The sequence below is a fragment of the Tyto alba genome, unplaced genomic scaffold (genome assembly GCF_018691265.1).
Source record: "Tyto alba isolate M040663 unplaced genomic scaffold, T.alba_DEE_v4.0 Super-Scaffold_16, whole genome shotgun sequence".
Taxonomy (NCBI): domain Eukaryota; kingdom Metazoa; phylum Chordata; class Aves; order Strigiformes; family Tytonidae; genus Tyto; species Tyto alba.
This window is the reverse complement of record NW_024881278.1, coordinates 10,635,860-10,650,389: the sequence shown is the minus strand read 5'-3', so window position 1 is coordinate 10,650,389 and position 14,530 is coordinate 10,635,860. Positions and strand designations below refer to the sequence as shown.

Here is a 14,530-nt window from a genome sequence, read left to right as displayed (position 1 = left end):
CCCATTGTACAAAAGCTGATATGTGTGTGTGAACATTTCTGTTCTCACCTTTGGGAGCAAAGAAGAGTCAGAATAAGATTCTAAAGAAAATTACAATATTGAGATACAGATCTTCACCCCTTGTCTACTCACTATTTCTGTGATTTCCTACACACTTCCTAGAAAGAAAGTACATAAAATTTATAATGTATACATGTAAACTTTCTCAAGGAGTCTTAACAGAAATGCCTCCTTTGACAGAAGTGTAATTTTTTAAATCTTTTGTTATGCATGGAAGAGAAAAAAGATCAACGTGAAGGTCATCCTGTATCAGAAATTAAGACTCAGTTCTGAAACTTTGGAACTGTGACATACACCTTCAGTTGCACAGTGTAGTGTCAGTGACCTCTGTAATGGTTGTACATGTTCTCTTAATTACAAAAAGACATCACTCTGGGAAGAATCAGTCTAGTTTCTCTGCCTTTAAGCAACACAAAGCCCTTTCTATAGGCTCTTCACCAAAAAGTCAAACCTTTTCATTTCAAGACGTTGTGCATTGTGCCACAGACTAAAAGCAATCTGCAATTTGCACAACTACATAGTATTGTTGGTATGTAACACTTACATAGGGAAAATATACTGCTTCACAGTTGGTAGTGGCAGCAATTGCAGAAGTGATTCTATTGAATACACTCACCGTTTTTTTGGTAAACAGATTTTTCCACAAATTACAGAGCCCCTTAAATGTAAAACAAAATCAGTGATATAACTTCATTCCTACAGCATAGTTCATAAACATGTACTAAATTAATGAATAATTATAATGATGATGATGATGGTAATAAATATCTGAATTTATGAAAACTATTTTCTCTATAGATATTCCCAGATGAATACCACAGTCAGAATCAGCAGGTTATTTAATTTGCGCTACATCTTCTCTGCTTTCATATTCCCACTTGAATAATGAGTTCAAAATCAGCAGGTTATTAGGTTTGCCCTAATTCTAAACTTGAGTCAATGGGACTTCAAATTGATTCCAATGGAAAATGAAAATAGAACCCATTTTTTTCAGCTATCCATAGGGCGCCAATTTTGCTGCTTACTAGGACCTAGCCAAATAGTTTTAAGTTCATAAACAACTCCGTAGACTTAAAGAAATCTAAAATCCTACCATACAAGCCTGTTCTTCCAGAATGCTGTCAGCATACCTCTGTCTCTTACTTCTTTACAAGCTCAAGTAAGGCATGACTGGGCCATGTCCTGCTTTCACCCCCAAGTTTCTCATTGAAAACAAAAAGAGGATGAAACTTCAAAAATTATATGATCATGAACTGGGATCCAGAGTTCTCCACTATCCTCAGACATTAAATCTTAGATCCTTTTGCAGTAATAAGTATTACTTTTTTACAGGTATTGTAACATTGCAAAGGATGAGAACTGTTATGACCTTGAGAAGAGCTGAATTGTCAAGGGAAAAGTGGTTGGCAGTTGACAAGCTACAACATTTCCAGTATCTAGTCAAGCTAATGTAAAGCATGTAATGGCAGACCAATCATGCACAAGAAAAAAAATGCATTATTCTGAACACTCAGCTATGGATCCAGAGGCAGTAGGAATGGTGGCAATTTCCAAGTCAGTTGATAAGTATCAGTTCTGTAGACTAAAGAGGTTGCACCACAGTAAGGGGAGCTTCAAGTATTGACTTTCCCTACTAGATCCCTAATAGAAATTTTGATCTTTCAAGTACCTGACAGCCAGGAAGAAAATCCTACCAAAAATCCTGTGTGGGGTGTCATAATTTTTACTTTACAGATGGAGAAACCAAACTGGAGAAGTGGTGTGAATTGGCTAGGGTCACTGAGATAGCAATGTCGTACCAAAACCATGTGTTTTTTCTTGGTTCACTAGTCACTGTAGGTATTTTGTGCACTGAAGCGCCCATTGGCTCTGTTGAGTAGACCAAGATTCACAGGAGAATGATGGCTAGACATTAGCATGAGTACACCACATACAACTTCTTTTTAGTGTGGCAGAAGAGAACCTGAACTGAAAGATTGAGTTCTGCATATATGACAATATAATCCAGGCTGGTAAAGTGCTTGTGATAATCTTAGATACCATCACCACAGCCCAGAAGGAGAAATTGTCATTTGAGAAAGTGCAAAACTTTGTGGGGAAAACATAAATTATTTTGTAAAAGATTAAAATATGATCCCTGGTCAGTGTAGAACTAAATAAAGGCATCAGACTTTTATGCACCTTGATTTTGCTAGTCAATTCTATATATGACAAATATATTTGTTACATTCTACCATATCATTCCTTTAAAGAAATATACTCTGGTCTTTACAATTTATTCCTTGGGTGCAACATGGTGTGCAACACCTCAGAATGTCCTTCACTATTCTGTAAAATCATGTGTTTATGAAGGTATACAATTTTCAACTACAGCGCAATAAACTAGACAAATTATTTTTCCAGAAACTGGCATAGTTTCATGTTTTCTGAAAGAAACACCAGGCTTTCTGGGTGACAAACCATCATATTAATTTCAACAAGAGAGTTGGATGAACCTTTTTGTTTTAAATTACCAACCAATTTTGATATGTTTATTAAAAGAAGCATAAAACCTCAAAGCTTCATATGTTAATGTTAGCCTCTACATAAAGCTGTTTCTATCAGGAACCGGTTTTACTTGCCAGCCTGTTTCCCTATTCCTATCCATCAGCTTGGTAATGATGATGGGATAAAATTATATGTTCTGTAATCCAAATGTTTTCCCACAACTCCTTGGCTAGCATCTACTGTTAAAAGACTCCTAGGGAGCCAACCTGCAGCTGAGAAAAAAGATCGAGTACATTTGGTCCAAAATGCCTGTAATCCTTGAAGTGTAATTACATTAAAATATAGACAACTTTATTATATAATTTTGAAATTCTGAATGAATATGACCGATCTGATACAAGGTCCTATGCTGATAGATATAAATACTTCTAATATTAACATTCTATAATTTGCAATGTAGATTTAAAATTAACATGGACTCTGCATCTCAGCTAGGTACAAAGGGAAGCAACAACCTCACTATATAAAATATTATTGATCTGGGGTACAAAGATGTATGCTATATGCATAAGTGGTCTTTTGGAAGTATTTCAATATCAGCATTTTGAAAGGATTAGCAATACTCAACAAGTAGCCTCCTTAGAAGATAATATTAAACAGACTGCCAATTCTTAATTACCAGCGACACAGTATTTAAATTGCTGTGATTTTACATGAGGCAGATATTGAAATCAATATCCTATAATGCTGAATCCTGGCAAACAAAATAATATATTCAATTGCATTAGGAAAATGATGCAAAATTCTGCTTTAAACTGACATAAGGATTCTGTTTTCATACAACTAAATGTGGAAGGCACAGATTTAACACAGTTTTGAAAGACGTTGGGATTATTTGACTATCTACCCTCAAGATGCTACCCTGACAATAAAGTCACTGTTTAAAAGTATTAAGTAAAATTAAATAATTTGTTGTTGAATTAATCAAATTACCAGTAAATACAACAGACACTCAGTGCAGTCTCCAGTGGATTTCTAGCCCTCCTCCTACATCAACATCACCCCAGTGGCCATTGGCACTGACAAGAACTACAGCATGCAGAATGAATACAGATGTGTATTGTAAAGATTCTGAAGTGTAAATCAAAAGGAAAGTTCTGCTTACAGTATTTACTAGCCCAAAGCATATTTAGCTAACTATTCAAGAAGGATAAAGACCGTGGTGGCTACCCTGTTAAGATTAACTATAGACAATGAGTTCAACAGCATCTCTTTGTACTCAAACACATATCTTGCAAATGGTAATTAATGCCAAAATATGTTTATATGTTTTATTCAAAGCATAAGAGAATTAATTGAAATATTTAAATCTTAAAAAAGATATAAATATGGGATTACTTTTTAAAAAATTAATATCAAGAAGCAAACATGCACAACAAAGATTGTTGTAATCTATTCAGAACCCAAACAAATCTAAATGCTGGCTAGCCTGAGACATCTGGAATTCACTTCCTTAAAAAAATCACTTTCACAGTTCAAACCATAGCTGGCATCAACTTCTGAATATCTGACAAGGAAGAATATATCTTACAGTGAACAGCTGCATGAATAGTCCTCATTTTTTCCGCACAAAACAGAACCTTGGTACAACAGTTAAAATAAAACATGTTCCAAAGAGGAATACTTTGAATTCACAGAGTAATTGTCTCGATAACATGCTAATATTGAGGCAAGTAGGCAAGCTATTTTTTAAAAAGATAAATTATCCTGTATGCAATTTTTTTCAAGCAGTTACAGATATAGAAAAGCAGAAGGGCATGGAGTGATAAGAAGCTAGGGTCAGTGAGAATCTTCTCCCAAATCAAATCAAAGTGTGTTATGAGTTTTTTATTTCCTCCTTCAGAGGTATCTGCCTTTTTCTCAGACAGGATACTGGACATTTTATTTTTATATAAATAAGAATGAAAGGAAAATTGATATATATATATATATATGTATATGTATTTGTCTAAAGCCAGAAGATCAGTATTTTATTGATTTAATATTTAAAATAGGGGTTTTTTTGTTCTGAAATTTTAATATAAGGAGCAAAATGAGAAAAGGAATATGGAGGCTCACTGATATGAATCATGTATTCTCCCTACCTTCTAGGACCTTGACTTAATTCACTAAAAATCTGATTTTAAAGATCAGTCTTGTTAATGAACAGCTCTCCCTATCACAGAACCAAGCCATACCAATTTGAGTCATTTCAGGGAATAATATAATTTTCACTGAATAGAAGATGGTGATGTATGCCAAAAATTTATCAGAAAATTGATATGGCAATCAGGGTTTATTTTAATGTTAGTCTTATTTCTAACAAATTTGACCATAATCTTGTGTATTTTTCCTTCTACCAAGTCACTATTATTATGTGAAATATTATTCCCTTGCCTGTTTCTGTGCTAAATAGATATTTTGTTTCCTCTTTTAGAAGCCTCTTGTACTGTCTTTACTCATAAGCACACGGACTCATCAACAACAGAACTGCTACAGATCATATTTTTCTGTTCTGTGGACTGTACACCCTTGATACTCAAGAAAAACTCCACTCCTTTTTCTGTGATTCATGAAAAAGCTCACACTGAAGTGAGTTTAGATCCTAGTCAAACAAAGGGCATGACTAAATGCAATAAATCTGATTCTTTCCTACCTTACACTGTTCGTACATTAGTGTAGTTCAAATAATAGAAATGAAGCTACTCCTGATTTAGACATGTACAAGAACAGTTAAGTCTACTGGGAACAATTTATATTACTATGAATTTTCCAAACCAAATAAAAATGGTTAAAGTTCATTCTTATAAGAAAATTTTTCTTCAGGAAAAATTAGTGAGATTTTCATAGATGAAAATCTGAAAAAAAAAAAAAAAAAAAATTTCCTGAAAATAACTTACATTCTATTAAAAATTGCATCCTAAGGCTTGAAACTTTGATTCTAAAGCAATTATTTCTAATCTCTCAAATGTACAAGTCAGGATAGAAAATTTTGGAAAGGTTTTCTTTGTTGACATTGTTGTTACTGATTCCTAAAGTCCTCATTGTACTGTGGGACACTCTGTCTTACCAGACTGAAGAGATGCAGAAGCACACTAAATCCAAGTCAAAAAAAAAAAAAAAATTCCAAGGAAAATAAAATTTAATGACCATCTTTCACCTTTAAAGAAAAGGTATCAACTAGGATGTTCCCCATCTAAACCATTTTCAGTCAAAAAGCAAAACAAGAGAAAGAGTCAAAACTCAAAAGGCCCCTCCAGATCATTGCAGTCTGAGATGATCCTCCATCCTTCAGTAATGGCAGCCTCTTACAATGGTTTTTGGGAAATCTACACATTCCAGGAACAAAAGATCAAAATTCAACAGCATAATTTCTGTGTAGGCTATGAAGGAATAAACAATAGCCAGGGTTTCTTTCTTGGCAGACATGATGGTTTTGCTTGTCTTTCTGCCTTTTATATTTCTTAGAATATTAAATAAATTATAAAATAATTCAATACCTTTGGTAGCACATATGAGTAGCTACTAATCCCTTCCTTGAAACCTGATTGATGGGAATTTCAGTTACTATCTTTTCTCAATCAACAGATATAAACTGTAGGGCCAGTTCTGTTTATATCGCTGTCAGTGGAAACGTTGACTCCTGTTTCAAATGAAATCAGAATCTGAATACTTCACAATCCTTTGTTGAGAAGGTATGCTAAAATTATAAGACTTGTTATTTTTTCATAAGGCTTCTTAGTGGTCAAGGGACACGTTAGAGGGAATCTTGATCCCACTGAAGTCAACTGTAAAACCAGCAGTATTTGTCCAGCATTTCACCCTAAATTTTGGGGATTCTAAATATTGAGTGTCATCTTATTATAAGCTCTATACAATTTTTAATGTATATACACTTTTATATGTATTTCAATAACATTCAATTTAAACATAAAAATGTTCCTTAAAAGTAGCTATTGAACTTCTTATTATGTAAAGATAAGATTTTCTCTGGCTGATACTACATGCAATTATATGAACTTTTTCATAGAAATATTACATGTTCAAAATAACTTTAAAGAAATAAACTATGTTTTAATGTAAAGGGCATATAAATTTATATTAATATATGAATTACCACTGTTGTTTTAACCAAGCTGCTACACCACATAATTTTCTTTTTGGTTTATAATAGGGCCTAACTCAAAGATGCTAAGTCAATATTTTACATACACCTATATATTAGGTAGTACCACATATTAAAAATTTACATCCAAATACTAAATCCACTGATACGATCTTAACTAATATAAAATATATTTAATTTTACAGTTTCTGGGACTGTGTGCTATTGAAAGTGTAAACGTCTTAGTTTCTGAAACTATCATTTGCTCTTATTAAAAAATATTTTTAAATGTTAGTAGGGTTTGAATTTTTTTACAAATGGCAGATGAGAGATAAACAGCTGATAAAGTAAACAGGATGCAGAATGACTGTAGTGTTTTGAGTATTGACACTAAGGACAGAAGGTGTTACATAATAAAGCACAGTCACAAATGATGTTTTCTTTCTTATAATGAGTGAAATCTGATAAAGTGCTAAAGGAAAATTATTCAGCCACAAATGTCATGCAGCCACTCAGTGAAGATCTTCATTTGGCCTTGATAATATCTTATTTATATTTACATTTTTACATTTTAAACTTAGGTCTTTGCTCTCCAATTTTGACATGAAGTTTATATTTTTCTTTGATACATTTGCTCTTATTTCACTTTTATACCTTTACGTCCTGTTCTAGGTACACAACATGTATAATTTCTATGCTTAAGGAGCTGCAAGCAATGGTACATTTACTAGCAAAATAATAAAAAAAAAGAGTCCTACATGCATCTGCAAAGTAAATGTTCACACTCCTTCCATTTGCCAAAAACAATGGGCACTGAATATGAATCATATTTTACCCAGTGATTTATTTGTAGATGGGATTCAGGAAACCGCTGTTTTTCTAAACTCCCTCTTCCTTGGTAAAACTATGCAGTAATTTTTTTGGTCTTGGAGTATGCCCTTTTTTATTCTCCCTGTCTGACTGGCATGGTGAATTGCTAAATACATTGCAAAGCAGTATGTTCACATTTGTGTAAAAATACAATCTTCTGTTTAATTCCCCTCCTCCCCGGCAACAATTTAAGGAATTTACAAATAAATCACTGATTTTATTTCAACGACATAACAGAGGCAAATACCAAATACAGAGTGGACTCTGTGTCTCCTCTACCATACAAAAATAAACCCAGGTTGTCTTTGCACGTAACCCAGTAAAATTCTCCCCAGCATTGCCTTCCCCGCTCCCAAAATTGTCACCAGCTGCTTAAGACAAGCATGCCCATCCCCTCAACTCCAGCCGAGCGTGATGCCCGCCACCCCTCCCACCCAGTACCCGCGACCCATGTTTACTCTGCCTGAGACAACCCCAAATCGCACCCTGCCTCTAGAAGATGCCTGAATAACACCCTTCTCCTCTTCCTCCTCTCACCCAGCCCCGCAGAGAACAGAAGAGTGATGGCACCATGGTCGGCCACAGAGACACGTGGAGGGCAGGGAGGGGAAGGAGGGGAAGAGGGGAGCCAGGGATGCGGTGGGGAGGGAGGGAGATCCACTCATACAGATGAAACTCCATGCAGGCCTGGCCTCCTACCTGTCCCCTCCACAGAGTGACGGGGAGAGGGGCGGCGGGGCAAGTTGAAATGGCACCTTACCTTCACTGCAGTCCTTCCCCCGAAAGCCCGTTTGGGAGCAGTCGCAGATGGCCTGGTCGTTGAGCACTGAGCAGACACCCCCGTTGAGGCAGACATCCTCCCTGGCGCACAGGCGGCTCTGCTCGTCGTCCAGCCGCACCTCCTGGCTCTCCACCGGCGACGCCTGCGTGTAGTTGACCCGGACGTCCGTTATCCAGCCCTTGAAGGGCTCCCGGTCCTTGACGGAGGAGAGCGTCAGCTTTAGCGTCGCCGACCGCAGCTCCGGTGGGAGCCCCCCTAAGAAGAGGCCGCTGAAGACAGTCATGTCCCGCCGTTTGGACTTCACCTCCACCCACTTGGCCTCGGCCCGGTCGATGATCAGCGTCGTGTTCTTGAAATGGCGGCGGATGACGACAGCGTGCCAGAGGTTGTCGTTGACCGCCGTGTCGGAGAGCAGGGTGGCGGGCTCAGCGCAGAAGATGGAGAAGCTGAGCTGCAGCCGCCCGCCCTGGGTGAGGATGAGCTCCAGGAAGTCGCAGAAGCCCTCGTCGTCGAAGTAGAGCACCAGCCCGCTGGAGCTGCGCGTCTTCATGTTGAAGCTCATCTCGCTCTCGCAGCAGGCGTTCCACTTGGGGAAGCGGGTCCACTGGCCCTCCGCCCCCGGGAACTCCAGCCCGCTGCCCAGTTCGGCCCAGCAGCCCAGCAGCAGGGCCAGCCAGAGCAGCAGGCAGCCCCCGCGCCGCACCAGCGCCGCCCCCATCCTGCGTGGCCTGGGGCGGGCGAGCGGGGCGGCAGGGCCGGGGGGGGGCGGCACTGGGGCCCCGGCGGTAGACAGGGTAAAATCTTGCCGGGCGCCGGCCGCGCTGGGAGGTTCAGGCACACTTACCCCCGCCCCGGGCGCGGGGGTCGCTGCGGGGGACTCCCCGGGGCGGGGGGCTGCGGGTGCCCCGCGGGATGGGGTCGGGCACGGGATGGGGTCGAGGGCCACCGGAGGGGACCCGCGGTGGGGGAAAGGCGCCGTTGGGTCTCTTCACTGGTCAGCCGGGCTTCGCAAAGGGTGTCTGAGGGCGGGTGAGTCAGCAGAAATTTTCCTCCAAGCCAACATTACCGAACCGGGAGAAAAACCAAGATCAGTGGCAAAACCCTCCTCCAAGTGGATCCACCAGCTCGGCAAGACTGTAGCAATATCCCAGCGCCTGCGCGCCTCTTTTTACATCCTCTCCGACAGCTGTAGTTTCCCAGGAAGCCAATTACTGATCCCAGCGCTGCGTCCCTAGGACCGATCCTCTTGTCAGATCATGGACTGTCTGCCATGGTGCCAGAGCAGCGTCAGCAGACGACAGGACTCATCGCTCGTGGTTTCCTGAGCTGCCTCAATCCCAATGGGGTTGAAACCCAGAAGCTGTCAAACAGCTGAGTGGCTACTTGACATGCAAAGCCTGACAGCTCCTCTTCTGTTTGCTTGCAAAAGGCCAAGGCTAAGATCCGGCGGGGTGATTTTTCCTCTATTGTTTTTGTTCCTAATCTGCAAGGAATTGAAATAGAATAATAAGAAATGATGACTAATAACACGTTAAATCATAAAGTTGATCAATAGTGGATGTTTGTGATTAATTTTTCATTTCAACTGCTGTTCGGCATTAGGAAAATGAGCTGCTGCTGTAATTTTGGAATTACTGAGAAATCATAACAATTTGCAGCTCTAAACCTAAATCTTAATGTATATGCTTATACTAGATTATATTTTTATGGCATAATCTATGCATAAACTACTTACCTTTCCAAAACTTTCAAATATTTCAGTAGCATATTTTATTATTACAAGGATGATGTTAAAAAGAAAAGGTGGTGTTTATTCTGCAGTTTGTTTTATTGTAATTTATTCATGGAAATACCTGCACCTGTGAAGCTATAGGGTCCTACACATGCAGATGATGCTACCCAGCCCAGTTCTAGTTCTTTCCAATACAGCTCAAAACCACATGAAGTGGACTGAGCTCCCAGCAGGAACTGGCAGGCTTCACTGTACATGGCACACCTACTGGTTTATTTTCATGGGTTGAGGAAGAATTGCAATGGTTTCTTAGAAGGCTTTTTGAAAATTTCAAACCGCATTTTTCTCTGCCACCTGGTTTCTTTTGCTGCTGCTGTTCTCTGTTATGGCAGGGAAAATCCAATTTAAGCCAGCTCTGATGTTGACATTATTCACAATGCAGATCAGCTAATCCCAGGTGTTAGTCCTCTGAAATGGGTTGCAGTATTTTATGTATGTTTACTCAGCTGCCCTTATTTAAGAGGACAACTCCTCATTTTAAAAATAATATATATGCCATAGTTCACTCCCTTCCTCTGAAGAGGTCTCTGCATTCAAAGCATTTCAGCAGAGAGATTCCCCTTCTCTGGTTTTCTCCTCCAAGCCGTGATATCTTTTCTGGAAGGTGTGTATTAGCAGATCTCTCCTGATGGAGGAGAGGATCTCCGCCACCTCCCTCACCCACCGCTTCCCCTTCACCTCCCTCCCATTTGTTAGCCGGCAGCACTTAGGCAGGCAGAATATCATGTCCAGAGCTGCTGCCAAGCCCTTTGCTGGGCTGGTGTGTGTGTGCGCCTGTGTGTCTCCGTGCGTGGGGAGAGGGGGCAGAGACGAGCCTGCCAGGGCGAAACCTGCTTTAAAACAGGCACACACCTCAGCTGCCTGCACCTGACACGTTCAGAGCTGCTAAGTCACCTCCTACTCCCTCTTTCTATTTAATTTCGTTCCTCTAAATGTCAACACGTTTATTTTTATTATTTGTCACAGGCGAGGTGGGCAAGAGCAGCAAAAGGGAGGCGAGGAGAACCCCCAAACTTCGCAGGCAGAGGCCAGCCGTGCCCAACCAGCTCCAGGCAGCAGAGAGCCCCCAGGCTCCCCCCCACACACACCCACCCACCCACCCCCAAATCCCCGCCGGCCTCCCAGCCCCCCCCCCCCCTCCCCCAGCAGGAGCCACCTCTCGAAACGCCACTGCCAGCCGAGGGATTTCCAGCAGCTCCTTCGCAAAACGCGGGGCCCGTGATCGGGAGCCCCTGGCTCATCCCCGCTCCTCCGGACCCGGCAACCCCGCACCCAAAGGACCGGCCGCCGGTTTGGGGGTACGGCGGTGGCTGCGGGCAAGGGGGGCGACGCCGGTTTGCGGCAGCCGCCGCTCCCGCTTCAGCACCCGGAACAGCTCCGCCCCGCGCGGCCCCGCGGCGCCCGTGGGGGGGGGGGGTCCCGCCCCGCGGCCTCCGCACCCGCGTGGGCTGGGGCACGAGTGGGAGCCCCTGTGGGTGCTCCGAAAGCGGAGAGGGGAGTTGGGGGCGGCAGGAAGGGGGGCGGTGAGGGAGAGGGTTTGGGGTGCGTGGGGTGCGGAGGGCCGGTGCTGGGTGGCGGTGTGAGACACGGTGTGAGCGGCCCAAGAAACGACTGGGGCGGGGGAAGGGAGGGGTGGGATGCGTGTGTGTGTGTGTGTGTGTGTGTGTGTGTGTGTGTGTTCACGAGGGTTACTGGGGATGGGCTGGTCACCCGAGGGAAGCGGTGGGTGGGGGAGGAAATGCGGGAGGTGCCGCGGGGAGGGGCGCAAGGTGCGCGGGGCAGGCGTCTCGGCTGCGTGAGCGCAGGGCGTGGGCAGCCCTTGCGCGGGAGCGCACGGTGGGCAGGAGGGAAAGGGTCTGCGCGGGGAGTGCCGCTCGCTGCACGGGGCGCAGGGGCGGGAGGGTGCCAGGAGCCCGCGGTGTGTGCGTGGGGGTTGGGGGGGGCTGAGGGAGCAGGGCAAGGACGTGCGTGTGAGTGTGTGTGCGCGCCCGCCGCGTGTGCCAGAGCGATCCCTACAGGTGTCCACGGAGAGCCGCCGCGCGGGGATCCCAGCCCGAGAGCATCCCTGCCTGCCGTGGGCTGCGGCGCTGCCTCCCCCTTCACCCCCCGCCCCAGCAAGACGGGGAAAGAGGAAGGAAAACAGAGAGAGAGTGAAAAGAGAGAAGGGGGAAGAAAGGAAGAAGAAGAAGAAAAAAAAAAAAAGAGCAAAAATGTAAAAAAAAAAAAAAAAAAAAAAAAAAAGACAGAGATGGAAAGACTGAAAAAGAAAGGAAAAAGACCCAAGGAAAAAAATCCCCAAGCAACTGCTTACTTATTACTGCCGATACAATTCTCACACTGTCAATAAACAGCACAGTCTTGTCTAGTCATTTCCAAGGCAGAGGGACACTTTCATTCTCGAAAGAGGGCAATTTATTAACACATATATATCTCAAATGGGCTCTTAAGTACCAGACATCCCTCCCAGCAGCGTACATGTGTATACACATGTATGTAGCAAGAAATATACACAAACCAACATAAATGTAGCTATTGCATTCAGAGCCTCACCGATGAATTAATGGGCTTCCCTCACCCCTCTACAACCATTTTTTTTTCCTTCAAAAATTATGATTTAGTCACAGGTGCCCCGATTGAGCCTTTTCAGATTAGGAAAAGAGAGAGACACCCATAGGTCAATAAATTCTTAATAAATGCTAGGTCGGTTGGCATGCACAACGCTTGGCAGAATCCTTATTGTGTAAAACACCCAGCATTGTCTCTGGGTGCAGGGAAGACCAGAGAGTTCACAAATTACCGGATGAAATAAAAGGATCTGAAAAACAACCTTGCTGCAGCCAAAGGGAGAAGCGCTCTAATTCAAAAGCAGACTTAACAGCACCATTAATCTTTTCCTTTCATTTCTACGTAATTTCTAGAACCAAATTCTTTCCCAAACGGCTGGAATGATCGATTTTGCTACCCTCCCAGCCTGCAGATGTATTTATTTTAATATGCCTGTGATATAATTTCTACCCCTTCAAAAATGCATACCATCAGCAGGAACCCGAACAGTTTCAAACCCATATCGAAGAAGCCGGGTGCCCTCTTTCTTCTGCCTCACAATAGAAAATGTCCCAAATTATCAATGCACCTCCCGCACAAACCCCTCGCCCCTTCCAGACCGCCTCCGATAAGGAACAATAATATTGCGATATTCATCCCCACCGCTGCCCCGGCTTCGTGTTTCACCACGCCAGGGAAAACATGCAGCAGATTGATTTTATTCCTTAAGTCTCGCAGAGCCCCCCCCTCCCACCTACTCCCCCCTTCCTCCTCCCGCCGCCTTTGAGAGGGGTAATAAATTACCGCATCCAACCTTTAACTTCTCTCCGCTCCACCATCTCCTCTCCTCGCCATCTACCTCTTCACGACGCCGCACGCAAACCCACCAGCCTCTCTCGCGCCTTCTCCTCCTCCTCCTCCTCCTCCTCCTCCTCCTCCTCCTCCTCCTCCTCCTCCGCCGCCGCCGCCGCCGCGGCAAAGCGGGGCTCGCCCTCCGCGGCGCCGCTCTGCCCGCGCTGCGGGCTCGCCTTACCTGCGCGGGGTGCGGCGGGGCCGGGGCCGGGGCCGGGGCCGGGGCTGCCTCTGCCGCTCGCCGGCGGAGCGGGCGCTGCTGCGGGTGCGCGGCGGCGGCGGCGGCGGCGGCGGCGGCGGCGGCGGCAGCGGCGGGGGCGGGGGCGGCCGCCGGGAGCGGGGGGCGGTGCCGCCGCGTGACGCTGCCGCGCCCGTCTGCCCGGCGGGGGCGGGGCCGCGCGCGCGGAAGCCCCGCCCCGCCCGGCCCCGCCCCCGCCGGGACCCGCCGCCCGTGCTGCCGGGTGGGAGGCCGAGGCTGGAGCGACCGGGATGGAGAGGAGCCGCGGAGGGCAGTGCTGGGCCGGGGGGGACCGGGGGGGACCGGGGGAGACCGGGGGGTAGGGCGGGGCGGGGCGGGGCGGGGCGGGCCCGGCCCCGGCCCAGGCGCGTTGGGGAAGTCGCGTCTGCGGGGGGTGGGATGGTGAAACACCGCGGGGGCTGGTAGGCGGCTCCTCTGCCAACTCCCCAGCTAAAACTCTTCTTTCTTTGCATGGTTTGTAGGGGTTTTTGTTATTTTTTGTTTGGTTGGATTGTATTATTTTTTTTCGTTTGTGTATTTTTTTTTTGTTTGTTTTGTTTTTGTTTTGGTTTGGGTTTTGTGTGTATATTTTAGTTTTTTGGGTTTTGTTTGTTTTTTGCTTTGTCTTGTGTGTGTGTATTTTGTTTTTTTTGGTTTTTGTTTTGGGTTTTTTTGTGTGTGTATTTTGTTTTTTTGTTTTTTTTTTTTTTGTTTGTTTGTTTGTTTTGGTTTTGTGTGTGTATTTTAGTTTTTTTGGTTTTG

General features: G+C 44.3%; 1 protein-coding gene across 34 annotated transcripts in view; it reads right to left on the bottom strand.

The window, feature by feature from the left end:
* Nucleotides 1-13,802, bottom strand: part of NRXN1 (neurexin 1) — a 722,710-nt gene extending 708,908 nt beyond the window's left edge. For 31 of the 34 annotated variants that reach the window (XM_042789877.1, XM_042789881.1, XM_042789898.1 and 28 more), the window contains exons 1-2: nt 13,712-13,802; nt 8,322-9,825 (exon numbers count right to left, since the gene is read on the bottom strand). In XM_042789877.1, the coding sequence (XP_042645811.1) occupies nt 8,322-9,060 (739 nt within the window). In that variant the 5' untranslated portion in view covers nt 9,061-9,825; nt 13,712-13,802. Of the gene's footprint in view, nt 1-8,321; nt 9,826-11,290; nt 11,396-13,482; nt 13,591-13,711 lie in introns of those variants that run through there. The other 3 variants (XM_042789878.1, XM_042789880.1, XM_042789879.1) reach the window with 3 other exon arrangements.
* Nucleotides 13,803-14,530: the final 728 nt, after the last annotated feature.